The sequence below is a fragment of the Dendrobates tinctorius genome, unplaced genomic scaffold (assembly GCF_039654945.1).
Source record: "Dendrobates tinctorius isolate UK_male_01 unplaced genomic scaffold, ASM3965494v1 ptg000151l, whole genome shotgun sequence".
Classification (NCBI taxonomy): Eukaryota; Metazoa; Chordata; class Amphibia; order Anura; family Dendrobatidae; genus Dendrobates; species Dendrobates tinctorius.
The window spans coordinates 24,459,038-24,475,000 of NW_027361818.1; the positions used below are offsets into that span (position 1 = coordinate 24,459,038).

A 15,963-nucleotide genomic window follows, 5' to 3' on the forward strand; every position below is an offset into this window, starting at 1 on the left:
ACCTGTGATATTACATGGGGGAAGTGTCTGAATTATACCTGTGATATTACACGGGAGTGTATGTATTACACCTGTGATATTACACTAGTGTGCATCTATAATTCATGGGGAGTGTATTACATGGTGTCCGTCAGTATTACACGTGTGATATTACACGGTGTGTGTCGGTATTACACGTGTGATATTACACGGTGTGCGTCAATATTACACGGTGTGTTGGTATTACACGTGTGATATTACACGGTGTGTGTCGGTATTACACGTGTGATATTACACGGCGTGCGTCGGTATTACACGTGATATTACACGGTGTACGTCGGTATTACACGTGTGATATTACACGGTGTGTGTCGGTATTACATGTGTGATATTACACGGTGTGCGTCAATATTACACGTGTGATATTACACGGTGTGTGTTGGTATTACACGTGTGATATTACACGGTGTGCGTCGGTATTACACGTGTGATATTACACGGTGTGCGTCAATATTACACGTGTGATATTACATGGTGTGCGTCGGTATTACACGTGTGATATTACACGGTGTGCGTCGGTATTACACGTGTGATATTACACGGTGTGCGTCGGTATTACGTGTGAGATATTACACGGTGTGCGTCGGTATTACACGTGATATTACACGGTGTGCGTCGGTATTACGTGTGAGATATTACACGGTGTGCGTCGGTATTGCGCGTGTGATATTACACGATGTGCGTCGGTATTGCGCGTGTAATATTACACGGTGTGCGTCGGTATTGCGCGTGTGATATTACACGGTGTGCGTCAGTATTGCGCGTGTGATTACACGGTGTGCGTCGGTATTACACGTGATATTACACGGTGTACGTCGGTATTACACGTGTGATATTACACGGTGTGTGTCGGTATTACATGTGTGATATTACATGGTGTGCGTCAATATTACACGTGTGATATTACACGGTGTGTGTCGGTATTACACATGTGATATTACACGGTGTGCGTCAATATTACACGTGTGATATTACACGGTGTGCGTCGGTATTACACGTGTGATATTACACGGTGTGCGTCGGAATTACACGTGTGATATTACACGGTGTGCGTCAATATTACACGTGTGATATTACATGGTGTGTGTCGGTATTACACGTGTCATATTACACGGTGTGCGTCGGTATTACACGTGTGATATTACACGGTGTGCGTCGGTATTACGTGTGAGATATTACACGGTGTGCGTCGGTATTACACGTGATATTACACGATGTGCGTCGGTATTACGCGTGAGATATTACACGGTGTGCGTCGGTATTGCGCGTGTGATATTACACGATGTGCGTCGGTATTGCGCGTGTGATATTACACGGTGTGCGTCGGTATTGCGCGTGTGATATTACACGGTGTGCGTCGGTATTGCGCGTGTGTGATTACACGGTGTGCGTCGGTATTACACAGTGTGTGATTACATGGTGTGCGTCGGTATCACACGTGTGGCGTATCTAGGCTTTCTGGCACCCAGGGCAAGAATCTGGTTCCCCCCCCCCAAGTACATATGCGACTTGCACACTTAGCCATGTACCCACGAGCTGCTCTCCCTAATGCTCTCAATGTTCAGTAAAAAACTGGAAGCAGGAAGAGAAGCTCGTTGTCACAAGACCATAACTATGAAAATTGAATATGAGTGAAGTGTCCGTGTGATGACTACTGGAACCTGCAGAGCTGAATCCTGACATTGCAGCTTCTGAATTCTCACAACGAATGCACTGCACACTTTTAGGATTCTCCCTTGCTGATGTACAGTCATGTCAGCACAAGTATGTGATTTATATACTTCTGGCCACATTCCGACTAGACGTGCCCGGCCTCGCTCCGTTCATTTTCAATGAGTGAGGCCACACACGTCTAGTCAGCATGTGACCGCATGTATGTAAATTACCGGCACGAGAATCCTGACAGCGTTCAGTGAGCACTGTGAGAATTCTGAAGTCTGCAGTCACATAGAATGTCTGCAGACTCAGCGCAAACCTGGACAACCCCTGTAATGCTCCTAACACATAAAAACATGAGAATTAGTCAGTATCACACATAACATTTACATCCAGGTACCTTATAGATGATGTCTCTGCAGTCGTTCTCCTTTTCTTCTTCTTGTCCCGACCCCATGATGAGTTTTCTCATCCACAGCCGTCTCTGCAGACTTCCATCTTCTCCGGTCTTCTGCAGCAAATCTCCACACGATGCCCTTAACCCCTTCACCCCCAAGGGTGGTTTGCACGTTCATGACCGGGCCAATTTTTACAATTCTGACCACTGTCCCTTTATGAGGTCATAACTCTGGAACGCTTCCATGGATCCCGGTGATTCTGACAATGTTTTCTCGTGACATATTGTACTTCATGATAGTGGTAAAATTTCATTCATATAACTTGCGTTTATTTGTGAGAAAAATGGAAATTTGGCGAAAATTTTGAAAATTTCGCAATTTTCCAACTTTGAATTTTTATGCCCTTAAATCACAGAGATACGGCACACAAAAAACTTGATAACTAACATTTCCCACATGTTTACTTTACATCAGCAAAATTTTGGAACCAAAATTTTTTTTGGTTAGGAAGTTATAAGGGTTAAAAGTTGACCAGCAATTTCTCATTTTTACAACACCATTTTATTTTTAGGACCACATCACATTTGAAGTCACTTTGAGGGGTCTATATGATAGAAAATACCCAAAAGTGACACCATTCTAAAAACTGCACCCCTCAAGGTGCTCAAAACCACATTCAAGGAGTTTATTAACACTTTAGGTGCGTCACAGGAATTTTTTTGAATATTTAAAAAAAAAACATCTAACTTTTTTTCACAAAAAAAATACTTCAGGTTCAATTTTTTTTATTTTACCAAGGGTAACAGGAGAAATTGGACTGCAAAAGTTATTGTGCAATTTGTCCTGAGTACGCAGATACCTGATATGTGGGGGGGAACGACTGGTTCGGTGCATGGCAGAGCTCAGAATGGAAGGAGCGTCATTTGACTTTTTCAATGCAAAATTGGCTGGAATTCAGATCGGACGCCATGTCACGTTTGGAGAGTCCCTGATGTACCAAAACAGTGGAAACCCACCACAAGTGACCCCATTTTGGAAACTAGACCCCCCAAGGAACTTATCTAGATGTGTGGTGAGAACTTTGGACCCACAAGGGCTTTACAGAAGTTTATAACGTACAGCGGTACAATTAAAAAATCATATTTTTTCCACAAAAATGATCTTTTCACCCCAATTTTTATTTTCCCAAGGGTAACAGGACCCTAAAACTTATTGTGCAATTTGTCCTGAGTACGCTGCTACCCCACATGTGGGGGTAAACCACTATTTGGGCGCATGGCAGAGCTCGGAAGGGAAGCAGCGCCATTTGACGTTTTTGGCTGGAATTGAGATCGGACACCATGTCGCGATTGGAAAACCCTTGATGTACCAAAACAGTGGAAACCCCCCACAAATGACACCATTTTGTAAACTAGACCCCCCAAGGAACTTATCTAGATGTGTGGTGAGCACTTTGAACCCCCCAGTGCTTCACAGAAGTTTATAACGCCCGGGCGTGAAAATAAAAAATTCGTATTTTTTCCACAAACATGATCTTTTAGTCACCATTTTTTTATTTTCCCAAGGGTACCAGGAGAAATTGGACCCCAAAAGTTGTTGTCCAATTTGTCCTGAGTACGCTGATACCTCATATGTGGGAGAAAACTACTGTATGGACACACGTCGGGGCTCGGAAGGGAAGCAGTGACGTTTTGGAATGCAGACTTTGATGGAATGGTCTGTGGGTGTCATGTGCGTTTGGAGAGCCCCTGAGGTACCTAAACTATTGAAACTCCCCCAAGTGACCCCATTTTGGACACTAGACCCCCCACGGAACTTATCTTGATGTGTGGTGAGCACTTTGAACCCCCAAGTGCTTCACAGAAGTTTATAACGCTCGGACGTGAAAATAGAAAAATATTTTTTTTCCACAAAAATGATATTTATGCCCCCAATTTTTTATTTTCCTAAGGGTAACAGGAGAAATTGGACCCCAAAAATTGTTTTGCAATTTGACCTGAGTAGGCTGATACCCTACATGTGGGGGTAAAACACTGTTTGGGCGCATGGCAGAGCTTGGAAGGGAAGGAGCACCATTTGACTTTTTCAACTCAGAATTGGCTGGAATTGAGATCAGACGCCATGTTGCATTTGGAGAGCACCTGATGTGCCCAAACAGTGGAAACCCCCAATTCTAACTCCAACCCGAACCCCCACACACCCCTAACCCTAATCTCAGCCCTAGCCCTAACCCTAACCCTAGCCCTAGCCCTAATGGGAAAATGGAAATAAATACATTTTTTTATTTTATTATTTTTCCCTAACTAAGGGGGTGATATCGGGGGGTTTGATTTACTATTTATGGCGGTTTTTATGTTTGGCGGCTGTCGCACGCTAAAAGACGCTTTTTATTGTAAAAATAGTTTTTGCATCACCACATATTGAGAGCTATGATTTTTCCATATTTTGACCCACAGAGTCATGTGAGGTCTTATTTTTTGCGGGACGAGTTGACGTTTTTATTGGTACCATTTTCGGGCACGTGACATTTTTTGATCGCTTTTTATTCTGATTTTTGGGACGCAGAATGAACAAAAACCAGCGTTTCATGAATTTCTTTTGGGGGGTGCGTTTACACCGTTCCGCGTGCGATAAAATTAATAAAGCGGTTTTATTCTTCGGGTCAGTACGGTTACAGCGATACCTCATTTAGGTTTTTTTTTATGTTTTGTTGGATTTATGCAATGAAAAATATTTTATATAAAAAATAATTACTTTTGCATCGCTTTATTCTGCGAGCTATAACTTTTTTATTTTTTTGCTGATGATGCTGTGTGGCAGCTCGTTTTTTTGCGGGACAAGATGACGTTTTCAGCGGTACCATGGATATTTATATGCGTCTTTTTGATCGCGCGTTATTACACTTTATGTTTGGCGGTATGATAATAAATCATTATTTTTTGCTTCATTTTTTATTTTTATTTTTTAAGGGGTTCGCTAAAGGGGTTAACTAATGTGACAGTTTTATAGGGCGGGTCGTTACGGAGGCGGCGATACCAAATATGTGTACTTTTATTGTTTGTTTTTTTTTATTTCCAAAAAATGGATTTATTTGGGGGAATATTTTTTTTTTTCTAATTTATTTGGCGATTTTTTTTTAAATTTATTTTAACACTTTTTTTTATTTTTTTTTTAACTTTATTAAAAAGTCCCAGGTGGGACATACATTACCAACTCCAGATCTTCAATCTTATTGGTCAGGCTCCTTGCGTTGGTCAGAATGCAGGAAAGAAGTTTTGCTTCATTTTTCTTAGCTTTCTTCTGAGTACCCTGTCTTGGGTCCTCTGTACAACATCTAGTATCCTTGATTAGTTTGTCCCTCTGCTGCATGTTCTTGTCTGCTGTTTTTCCTCCCATCCCCTCTTCTTCTAGTTTAAAGCCCTCCTGATGAGTGTGGCAAGTCTAGAAGGAACTCTTCATCAGGTAGTTGTATACACCGATCACAAGAACCTTGCTTACCTCCAAACTGCACAAAGGCTGAATCCTCGTCAAGCCCGCTGGGCTTTTTTTTTTTGCTCATTTTAATTTTGTTCTTCATTTTTGCCCAGCTGACAAAAATGTCAAAGCAGACGCACTTTCCAGAGCCTTTCTACCTCCTGATCCAGAAGAACCGCAGCACATCATTGAACCCTCAAGGTTAGTCACGGTCGCTTCTACTGATCTTGCCCGGCTGCCTCCCGGGAAGACTTTTGTGGCAGCTTCTGAGCGTACTCGTGTTCTTCGGTGGGGTCACTCATCCAAGTTGGCTTGGCACGCTGGCCAGAGAAAGACTCTGCAACTCAAGTCGTCCACTCAATGCCGACTTTTATTCCCCATTGACATCCTTTGGGGTCGGGTTTCGGACAAAACGCCGACTTTTTTTGCCCTAGTTGAGCTAGTTTCATCTGAAACAAATTTTGTTTCATGAAACCCGATCCGACCAAAGTCGATCAACTCTATTGGTGTGTGATGAGTAGAAGGAACATGTTTCATGAGGAGAGGCGGGGTGTCAAGGTCAGAGGAGCGTCGTAACACTGTATGGCTGAGAAATGGAAGCCTACAAAAAGTTTAAAAGCTTTTGTTTCAGTTTTGGAGATCTTAGAAATGCTTCCAGAATGCATAACATTGTACAATTGAGAAATTGAACCTCACAAAATTTTTAAATCATCTTTTCTCAATTTTGAAGATCACCGAAATCTTCACAGACATCATAACACTATATGGCTGATAAATTAAAGCCTACAAAAATTTTAAAGGCTATTTTTTACTTTTAGAGATTACAGAAATGTTTACAAACCATGTAACCCTGTGTGACTGAGAAATAGAAACCTACAAGTGTTTCTTTGTTAAGCATTTTCTCATTTGTAAAGATCACAGAAATGTTCACAGACCAAGTTACACTGTATGGCTGAGAAATGGAAGCCTACAAAAATTTAAAAGGTTTTTCTCAGTTTTAGAGGTCACAGAAATTATCCCAGACCGCATAGCACTGTTTGGCTGAAAAATGGAACCCTACAACATTTTAAAAAACTTTTTCTCAGTTTTAGAGATCACAGAAATGTTCACTGACCATGTAACACTGTATGGCTGAGAAATGGAACCCTAGAAGTTTTTATAATCTTTTACTCAATTGTAAAAATGACAGCAATGTACTCCAAACTATAATACAGTATAATGGACACAAACCGCACTCCCCACAGTGTAATTACCCCCATGTAGAGAAGATGGCCCCGACAACTCAACTCGATATCCTGGCCCCACAAGCATTCATACAATTAAATAAAAAGATGAATATTTTGTACCGCTCCCCATTTCTCAGCTGCTCCAGTTTTTGCAGCATGTGTTCTGACGCTCCGCACCGCTGACATGATGTAGCGAAGTTATCATGCTCTCTGAACTGAGCAATGAGGTGACAGCATTATTGCTTCCAACTGCATCAAGGAGTGTGAGAGCGAGGGCTCCTTGTGTTGACATTCTCACAGGTCCCCCGACTTCTTGGTCACATAGCAACAGTATGGTCTTCACCAATTAGTGGCATGAGACTGTGATCACGTGCCAACTAGCTTCTGTTCCTAATTCTTCAATGAAGCAGGGGCCTGTAGTTCTTCTCTGAATATTGAGAGGATCAATAACAGAAGCTAGTGACATGTGACTGTAAGGGTGAAAATTGCATATGAGCCATCACATGATGACTATTCAAACAGCCTTACCTATATAGGAGAGCCTAAAAAACTGAACTGTTGCCGCCCTGGGTGCAAACCTAGATTCGCCTCTGCTAATACTTTTTGCCGGTACTGCTAGATGACTATTATTTAGGAGGGTATAAACAAAATATATGAAGAAGTTCCATGGACAGATATTAATCTAAAGTTTTTTCTGGAGTTCAATGAACTTTCTCAATCTATTCTACACTTTTTGTTGTTTTTCATACAAAACATTTTAAACAAAGTTTTAAGTTCACTTATTCCTAAAGTTAAATAATTAATCAAAGTTTTATTTTTATATTTTACCTAAGTAGACTCTAGAGAAAATGACTAACAAAGCTTCCAAGACTTATGATAGCTGGAACTCTGCTTTCCATTTTGTATATAACTATTTCCTCTCGCTCCTGTTCATCTGTCTGATGGCCACACGGCACGGCTATGACGCTGTGAAAGGTTTCCGCAGTTTCCCTCTGGGGCTTTACTGCACAGCAGGACTGAGATCTACGAAATACGCTGAAAGAGTAAGTGATATATCTGATGTAAGTATTATAAAGAAATATGTGTGATCCATTAGATTAGGCACCATGAAATGTAATGTAATAGTGATGTCAGAGCGAAAAGGAAAAAGTTTTGGATTTGTATCTGGTACAAGCTTATCACCTTTTTATGTATTTATGATTTATTTTCTGTTTGTTCAATCTTGAGAAAACCGGTCCGGAACGTTCTATATTTAGAGATGAGTACATGTATTTTATTTGATTATTCTGCTATATATTTATTACTTTTTGTCTTTGTTTCTTAGGCTTGTTGGACCAGTTCTTCTATCATCACTTTTACTATAAATAAAAGGCAATGAATTCTAATCTCAGCAAATCTAAGGTACAACAATTTGTGTTAAATTAAAAGAAGAACTAACCTCAGATTTGGGTTATTTGGGATTTTCATGATCAGACACCTTTTTCTCTATTTTGTAGCACAACTATTCAACTTTTTTAAGTCATTTTTTTTTCTTATTTTTTTTAGACTAATGCAGTTTGTATGGTTCCTAATTACCATTTTCTAACATATAAAATTATTTATTTTTGCAACATTGTTATAATTTTGCAATAATTTAGAAAAAAAATAATTGTGTGCAGTGTTGTTATTTTTTTCTTACATACCCAATTTCGGGTATTTTGTGGTGGTGCGATACCCGGCTGTTCTCGTGCTGGCATATCAGTAAGGCGCAGATGTGCAGAACTCCGCCACAGTCACTGTAAAGTTGTTAGAACTGTGCTGTGCAGCTCCACTTTCAGCTGCTACCGACTTAGGGAACAAGTGATTAATGGGGTGCCGAGCGTCATACCCCCAACAATCAGAAATTGAAGACCTATCTCAAGGATTGGCCAACATTGTTTACATATTGGACAACCCCATTAAATATACATTTGTATTTATCCGTGTCACAGATTTAAAAGGGTTGTCCGATGAAGAAAGTTGATTTTAATCAATAGATCTTGGAATAATAATAATTTACACAATTTGATGTGCTAAAAATGTTATTGTGCTGAGATAATATTATAAATGTGCCCGTGTTGTGTACTTTGTAATGGCTGCTGTCTGACCATTCAGGGACATGGTCTGATCAAACCACAGCTCCTGGGCAGGGGAGGAAGCAAAAGAGAGTATACAGACAGGACAGCACAGGATCACTGCTGATTATTTCTGTGAAGGAAACATTTCCTACCTTTTATAAAGCAATGTTTTTTCTCACAGAATGAGAAAGCTGTGTCCTGTCCGTATACTCTCTTTTGCTTCCTCCTCTGCCCAGGAGCTGTAGTACATTTATACCATGCTCCTACACAGTCAGTCATTATACACTACACAGCAGGGACAGATTTATAAAATTATCACAGCATAGAAACATTATTTTTAATACATAACATCGTGGAAGTTATTAGTATTCCAAGATCTTTGATTAAAATGTTGACTTCAGTTAATTTTGCTGGTGGGAAAAACCCCTTTAACATCCGAGTCCCACGCCATGAACTTAGAATACATTACGTAACATTACTGGACTATTTGAATTCCCACCAGTGCCCAGAATAACATAAATCAAGCATATTTACCTTAAAGAACCGCTCCACTGCACACCTTTAGGCACTGTCTCCACTGCAGTCACGTGTAACATGAGCACTGCAGTCTATGATCAGCTGCTGATTATCCACAGCCTTCAGAGTTCCATCAGAGAAGACGTCCATCCTGATGGAGCTATGAAGCAATCTGCTGAGAGGCTGCAACACTCACATGACTCAATGTCAGAAGACTGCCTGCAGACACAGCTCTCAGAGCAGAGGACCAGTGCTGGCCAAGAGGTAGACTTGATTTAATTTTTGGATTTTTTTTTTTTTTTTCAAAGTTTGATGGACATTAAAAGATTTCCAGTAGCATTTTATATAAAATGCTATCCAGACCATGAACTTAAATCATTTGTGTGATTAATAGTGATGAGCGAGTATACTCGTTTCTCGAGATTTCCCGAGCATGCTCGGGTGATCTTCGAGTATTTGAATGTGCTCTGAGATTTCGTTCCTGTCGCCGCAGCTGCATGATTTGCGGCTGCTAGACAGCCTGAATACATGTGGAGATTTCCTAATAAACAGGCATGCCTCACATGTATTCAGGCTGTCCAGCAGCCACAAATCATGCAGCTATGGAGACAGAAACTAAGTCTCTGAGCACGCCAAAATACTCAGAGATCACCCGAGCATGCTCGGAAAATCTTCAGTAACGAATGATTAACAATCAGGTGAAAAAAAAGAAATGTATTGTTTGTTTAACTATAGCAACACAATTTTTATCCTACACACAGGAGAACAATCTGACTACAGACACAGAATTTTTTATTTCAGGATTTCAAGTAAACCAAAGTATAAGAATTTCATTGTTCTGTTTTTTACTTGTGGTTTACTATGGGACAATATGTGGAAACCTCCTGATCATCACCCTGGTGTCCACCAGCAAGAACCTCCACACTCCAATGTACTTCTTCATCTCACAACTGTCCATCAGCGACATCTTGGTGATCACAGACATTGTCCCTAAAATGCTCCACATCCTACTGAATAATGGGGCGACCATTACTTTTATTGAATGCATCACTCAGTTTTATTTCTTATGTGCAACAGAAACCTTTGAATGTCTTCTCCTTGGTGTGATGTCTTATGACCGATATGTGGCCATCTGTAATCCCCTTCGTTACACTTCTATCATGTCAATTGGATATTGTGTGAAATTGGCATTAATCTGTTGGTTGTTTGGATTTTCCATTGTTTTAATTTACATGATTACAACAGCAAAACAAAATTATTGTGGACCAAACATCATTGACCATTTATTCTGTGACATTATCCCCTTACTAGAACTTGCCTGTTCTGACACTTTCATTGTTCACTTGGAGATTTATTTAACATGTATTCCTATTGTCTTCATTCCAGCCACAATCATTGTAATATCTTATACTTATATAGTTTTAGCAATCTTAAAGATCTCATCCAGTACGGGAAGACAGAAAGCCTTCTCCACCTGTAGCTCCCACCTCGTTGTGGTCACCATATTCTACTGGACTCTCCTCAATGTTTATATCATCCGAACAAAAGGTCGGACTCTCACAATGAGTAAGATCCTATCATTGTTTTACACTGTGTTTACTCCTTTAGCCAACCCTATAATATACAGTCTTAGAAATAAAGACATTATAAAAGCTGTCAAACAAACAGTTTATAAGTATACAGCCTAAAAAATTATCAATAATATTTTAAATATTAACGAGGCTAAACATAATGAAACTCTAGCCCTCAAGTTATTTTTCAAACTTTATTTTGGAAAATTTTGTTTGAAATTATGTGTCTGTCGTACAGAAAAGAAATATAAAACTATATTAGCTCAATAAAAAGTTAAATTATGTTTGTTTAAACTATTTACTGTTATTGACGGCCTTCATCTCGATCTTGAGTCATGGTAACTTGATGGATGAACACTCTGTAGGAAGATTGATCTTGTGTAAGCCTAGCTCTGTCCACCAAAGTGTTTTCTGCTCTTATCTTGAATGTATCATGCCATCGGGTTGCTGATCTCCTTCTTCATCTTGTTCTCTTTATTCTTCTGACGATAGTAATTTCTTTCTTTGAATGATGTGTCCAAAGTTGGCAAACCATAGCTTGGTGATCCTTGGTTCCAGTGACATGTCTTGCTCAATTTGCTGCAATATTTTTATTCTTCTTATCCTCATATCGAAACCATACTAATCTTATTAATATTACTTGCACTCCCTCATTTCCCTCTTTCAATTGTGCCCTCTGGAATCCACAGTCTGTACTTCACAAGCTTCCTTTCCTGTACAGCTACTTTCTGAACAACTTTCTGAATCTGTTGACCCTCACTGAAACCTGGATCTAGGATTCTTACACTATCTCCCCTGCTGCCATTTCCCATGGTGACTTACAATTCTCCCATTCCCCGAGACCCAAAAACAGACTTGGTGGTGGAGTTGGCATACTTCTGTCCCCACAATGCACTTTCCAGGTCATCCTTCAAGTTCCATCACTCTCATTCCCTTCTTTTGAGGTCCACAACATCAGCATCTGGCTCTTCTGTCCCCTCTCCCACAGAGTAGAGGTCATATATCAGCCCCCAGGCTAACCCACCCACTTCCTTGACCATTTCTTAGCCCGGCAGCTGCACCTCATGTCCTCAGAACTACCAACCCTTACCCTGGGAGACTTCAACATCCCCAATAACAGTCCCACTTCCACATCTGCATCCCAGCTCCTGTCACTAACCACTTCTCTCAGCCTCTCACAGCTGTCAACCTCTGAGACACACAAAGATGGTAACACCCTTGACTTGCTTTTTGTCCGGCTCTGTTCAATCTCCAACCTAAAAAACTCAATACTTCCCCTCTCTGACCGAAACATTCTATCCTTCACTCTAACAAATCCTCGTCCACCCCAACAAACTCCTACCTACAACACATTCAGAAATCTACAAGCCTATATCCCTCATACACTTTCAGACTCCCTACACTCATCACTGTCCCAAATCGCCTCGTTTTCCTGTCCTGATCTGGCTGTACAACCCTACAATGACACTCTCAGAAGCACCCTTGACCAAGTAGCGCCCCTCACCCTCAGAACCTCCAAAAACAGAGTAAAACAGCCTTTGCTCACATCGCAAACTTGACTGCTTCAGCGATGCTGTAGAAGTCCTGAACGCTTATGGAGGAAAACTCACACACGAGAAGACTTCATCCACTTCAAAATTTATGTTAAGAAGCTAAAACTGCCCTTCACCTCGCCAAAGTGACCTACTACACCACCCTGATCTTCACACTATCCAAAACCCCCAAAAAACTTTTTGACACCTTTCACTCCCTCCTCAAGCCAAAAGCACAAGCCTCTATAACAGATATTTGTGCTGATGACCTATGACAGATATTTGCGCTGATGACCTGGCATCCAACTTTATAGAAAAAATAGATAACATCCATCAGGAAATCCGCTTCCAACCACCAAGTGCTGCTACTCCCATCCCTCCCTGCATTTCCCCTGGCTCACTCTCCACATTTGATCCCATCACAGAAGAAGTCTCCAGACTCCTCTCTTCTTCTCATCCAAATACATGCAATACCGACCCCTTTCCATCACATCTCCTCCAGTCTCTCTCCCCAGTCGTCACAACTCACCTACCTACAAATTTTAATCTCTCCCTCTCCTCGGGCATTTTCCTATCCTCCTTCAAACACTATATCATTACTTCATTGTTAAAGAAACTTGTTCTCAACCCATCCTGCACAAATAACTACAGAGCAGTCTCCAATCTCCCCTTCATCCCTAAACTTTTGGAGCGCCTGGTCTACTCCCTCCTTACCTGTTATCTCTCCACTCACTCCCTCCTAGACTCTTTAAAGTCTGACTTCCGCTGCTACATTCAATAGAAACTGCACTCATCAAAGTGACCAATGACCCAAATAGAAAAAGTACAGCCAGCAGCACTTAACCATCAGAATGTAGGTTCAAAAGTCGAATGACCCAAATGGAGAGCAAATCATCCTAAAAAAACGAACAGCAGTCCATCTGGGTGAAGATAAAGTATCTTGTGACATCTTTATTCTGCCAAATGCAACATTTTGACCCATACGTCGAAACGTTGCAGTTGCAGAATGAAGATGTCATAAGATACTTTAGCTTCACCTGGATGGAACGCTGTTCGTTTTTTTCTTATGATAGTGACCAATGATCTTCTGACAGCAAAATGTAACATTGACCACTCTGCTCATTCTTCTAGACCTTTCTGCAGCTTTGGACACTGCTTACCACTGTCTCATACTCTCTAGGCTCCTGTCACTGGACATTAAGGACACTGCTCTCTCCTGGTTCTCTTCTTATCTTTCTGACCGCTCCTTCAGTGTTTTGCTTTCTGGCTCCACATCATCTCCTCTTCCTCTCGCTGTCGGGGTACCTCAGGGCTCAGTCCTTGGCCCCCTTCTCTTCTCTTTCTACACGACCCCAAATGGACAGACCATCAGCAGATTTGGCTTTCAGTACCATCTTTATGCTGATGACACAAAACTATACACATCTTCCCCTGACCTTACCCCTACTGTTGTACAGAATGCTAGTGACTGTCTGTCCGCAGTCTCCAACATCATGTCCGCTCTCTATCCGAAACTCAACCTCTTGAGACTGAACTTCTTCTGCTCCCATTGTCTACTACCTTCCTAAATCTGACATTTCCCTATCCGTGGGTGGCACCATAATAACACCCTGGCAGCAGGCGCGCTGTCTGGGTTTTATGCTTGACACCAATCTCTCCTTCAAATCTGATACACAATCTCTCGCCTGCTCTTGCCACTAAGACCTAAAGAACATCTCTGGAATCTGCCCTATTCTCACCACGGAAACAACAAAACCCTACTGTCACCTTGATCCACTCCCACCTGGACTACTGCAAAGCTCTATTAATTGGCCTCCCCATTACTTGACTTTCCCCTCTCCACTCTATCCTTAATGCAGCAGCCAGGGTCATCAATCTAGCTAATTGATGTCATGATCCAGTCCAGAGTTTGTTTTCTGCTGTCTTCTCTTTGGACAGGTCTTGCGGGGGTTATCCCCTCTGCTTCATTCTGGAGCTGGCTGTGCTATTTCATTCCTCTGCAGCCTGCAGGCCAGAATGAGCTATACTGCAAGCTTCCAAGCTAGTGCCTCTGACCTGTATTCCTTTAGTGTTCCTTCTGTCCCTTATTACCTGGACTTGTGTATAACTCAGCTTGATCTCTGGACTACACTTTCCAACTGGATTTTGACCCTCTGGCTTGTACCCTGAACACGCCTTACATCTTACATTTCTTATACCACGTTCCCAGTAGGTCCTGACTTCTTGGTCGTCTATGACTATGCACTTGCTGTCTCCCTTGGTACTTCCGCTCCTGACAGTTGCTGACTTCACCTAGTCTGACAATTCTTTCGTTACCTGTGACAACTGTGCTGTTGCTCTGTCTTACTACGCTGTGTGTGTGTGCAACCTCTCTTCCCTCATCAGCACCCCCTGGTGGAGGTTGTGCTATACTGCACTGCAGCAACACGTTACAATTGGTATTCAGACATATCTGCTCTTCGCCAGTCGTTACACTAGCTGCCCATTCATTACAAAATCCAATTCAAAGTACTTGCTCTCACCCACAAAGCTCTCCACATTGCTGCACCCCCTTACATCTCCTCCCTCATTTCTGTCCCTCCACCTAACCGACCGCTATGCTCTGCAAATGACTTTTGACTAACCTCTGCACTAATCTGTATCTCCCACTCCCGACTCTAAGACTTCTCCTGCTCTGCGCCAATCCTCTGGAATGCTCTACCCCAAGAAATTAGGACCATCCACAATTTGCACAGTTTTAGGCGCTCCCTGGAAACACATTTGTTCAGAGCGGCCTATCACGTTCCCTAATCAAAGTCATTTTATGTAGAATCATAGAATCATAGAATCATAGAGTTGGAAGGGACCTCCTGGGCCATCTGGTCCAACCCCCTGCTCAAAGCAGGATTCACTAAATCATCCCGGACATATGTCTGTCCAGCCTCTGTTTGAAGACTTCCATTGAAGGAGAACTCACCACTTCTCGTGGCAGCCTGTTCCACTCATTGATCACTCTAACTGTCAAAAAGTTTTTTCTAATATCTAATCTGTGTCTCCTCCCATTCAGTTTCATCCCATTGCTTCTAGTCTTTCCTTGTGCAAATGAGAATAAAGATGATCCTTCTACAATGTGACAGCCCTTTAGATATTTGTAGACAGCTATTAAGTCTCCTCTCAGTCTTCTCTTTTGCAAACTAAACATTCCCAAATCCTGCAACCTTTCCTCATAAGACAGGGTTTGCAGACCGGTCACCATTATGGTCGCTCTTTTCTGAACTTGCTCCAGTTTGTTGTCGTCTTTTTTAAAATGTGGTGCCCAAAACTGGACACAATATTCCAGATGAGGTCTGACCAAAGAGGAGTAGAGGGAAATAATGTCTTCACGTGATCTAGACTGTATGCTTCTGTGTGTGTGTGTGTGTGTGTGTGTGTGTGTGTGTGTGTGTGTGTGTGTGTGTGTGTGTGTGTAGCTCATT

The 15,963-nt window shown here is 41.6% G+C and overlaps 1 protein-coding gene across 1 annotated transcript; it reads left to right on the plus strand.

Annotated features, from left to right (window-relative positions):
- Nucleotides 1–10,088: 10,088 nt before the first annotated feature.
- LOC141050088 (olfactory receptor 10A7-like) lies at nt 10,089–11,093 on the plus strand. Its single transcript, XM_073546917.1, has one exon. The coding sequence runs from the start codon at nt 10,089–10,091 to the stop codon at nt 11,091–11,093; it is 1,005 nt and encodes a 334-aa protein (XP_073403018.1).
- The last annotated feature ends 4,870 nt before the right edge of the window (nt 11,094–15,963 follow it).

Excerpts from the sequence above, each read along its gene's own strand:
- LOC141050088 (XM_073546917.1), top strand. The coding sequence starts at position 10,089 with ATGATTAACAATCAGGTGAAAAAAAAGAAATGTATTGTTTGTTTAACT.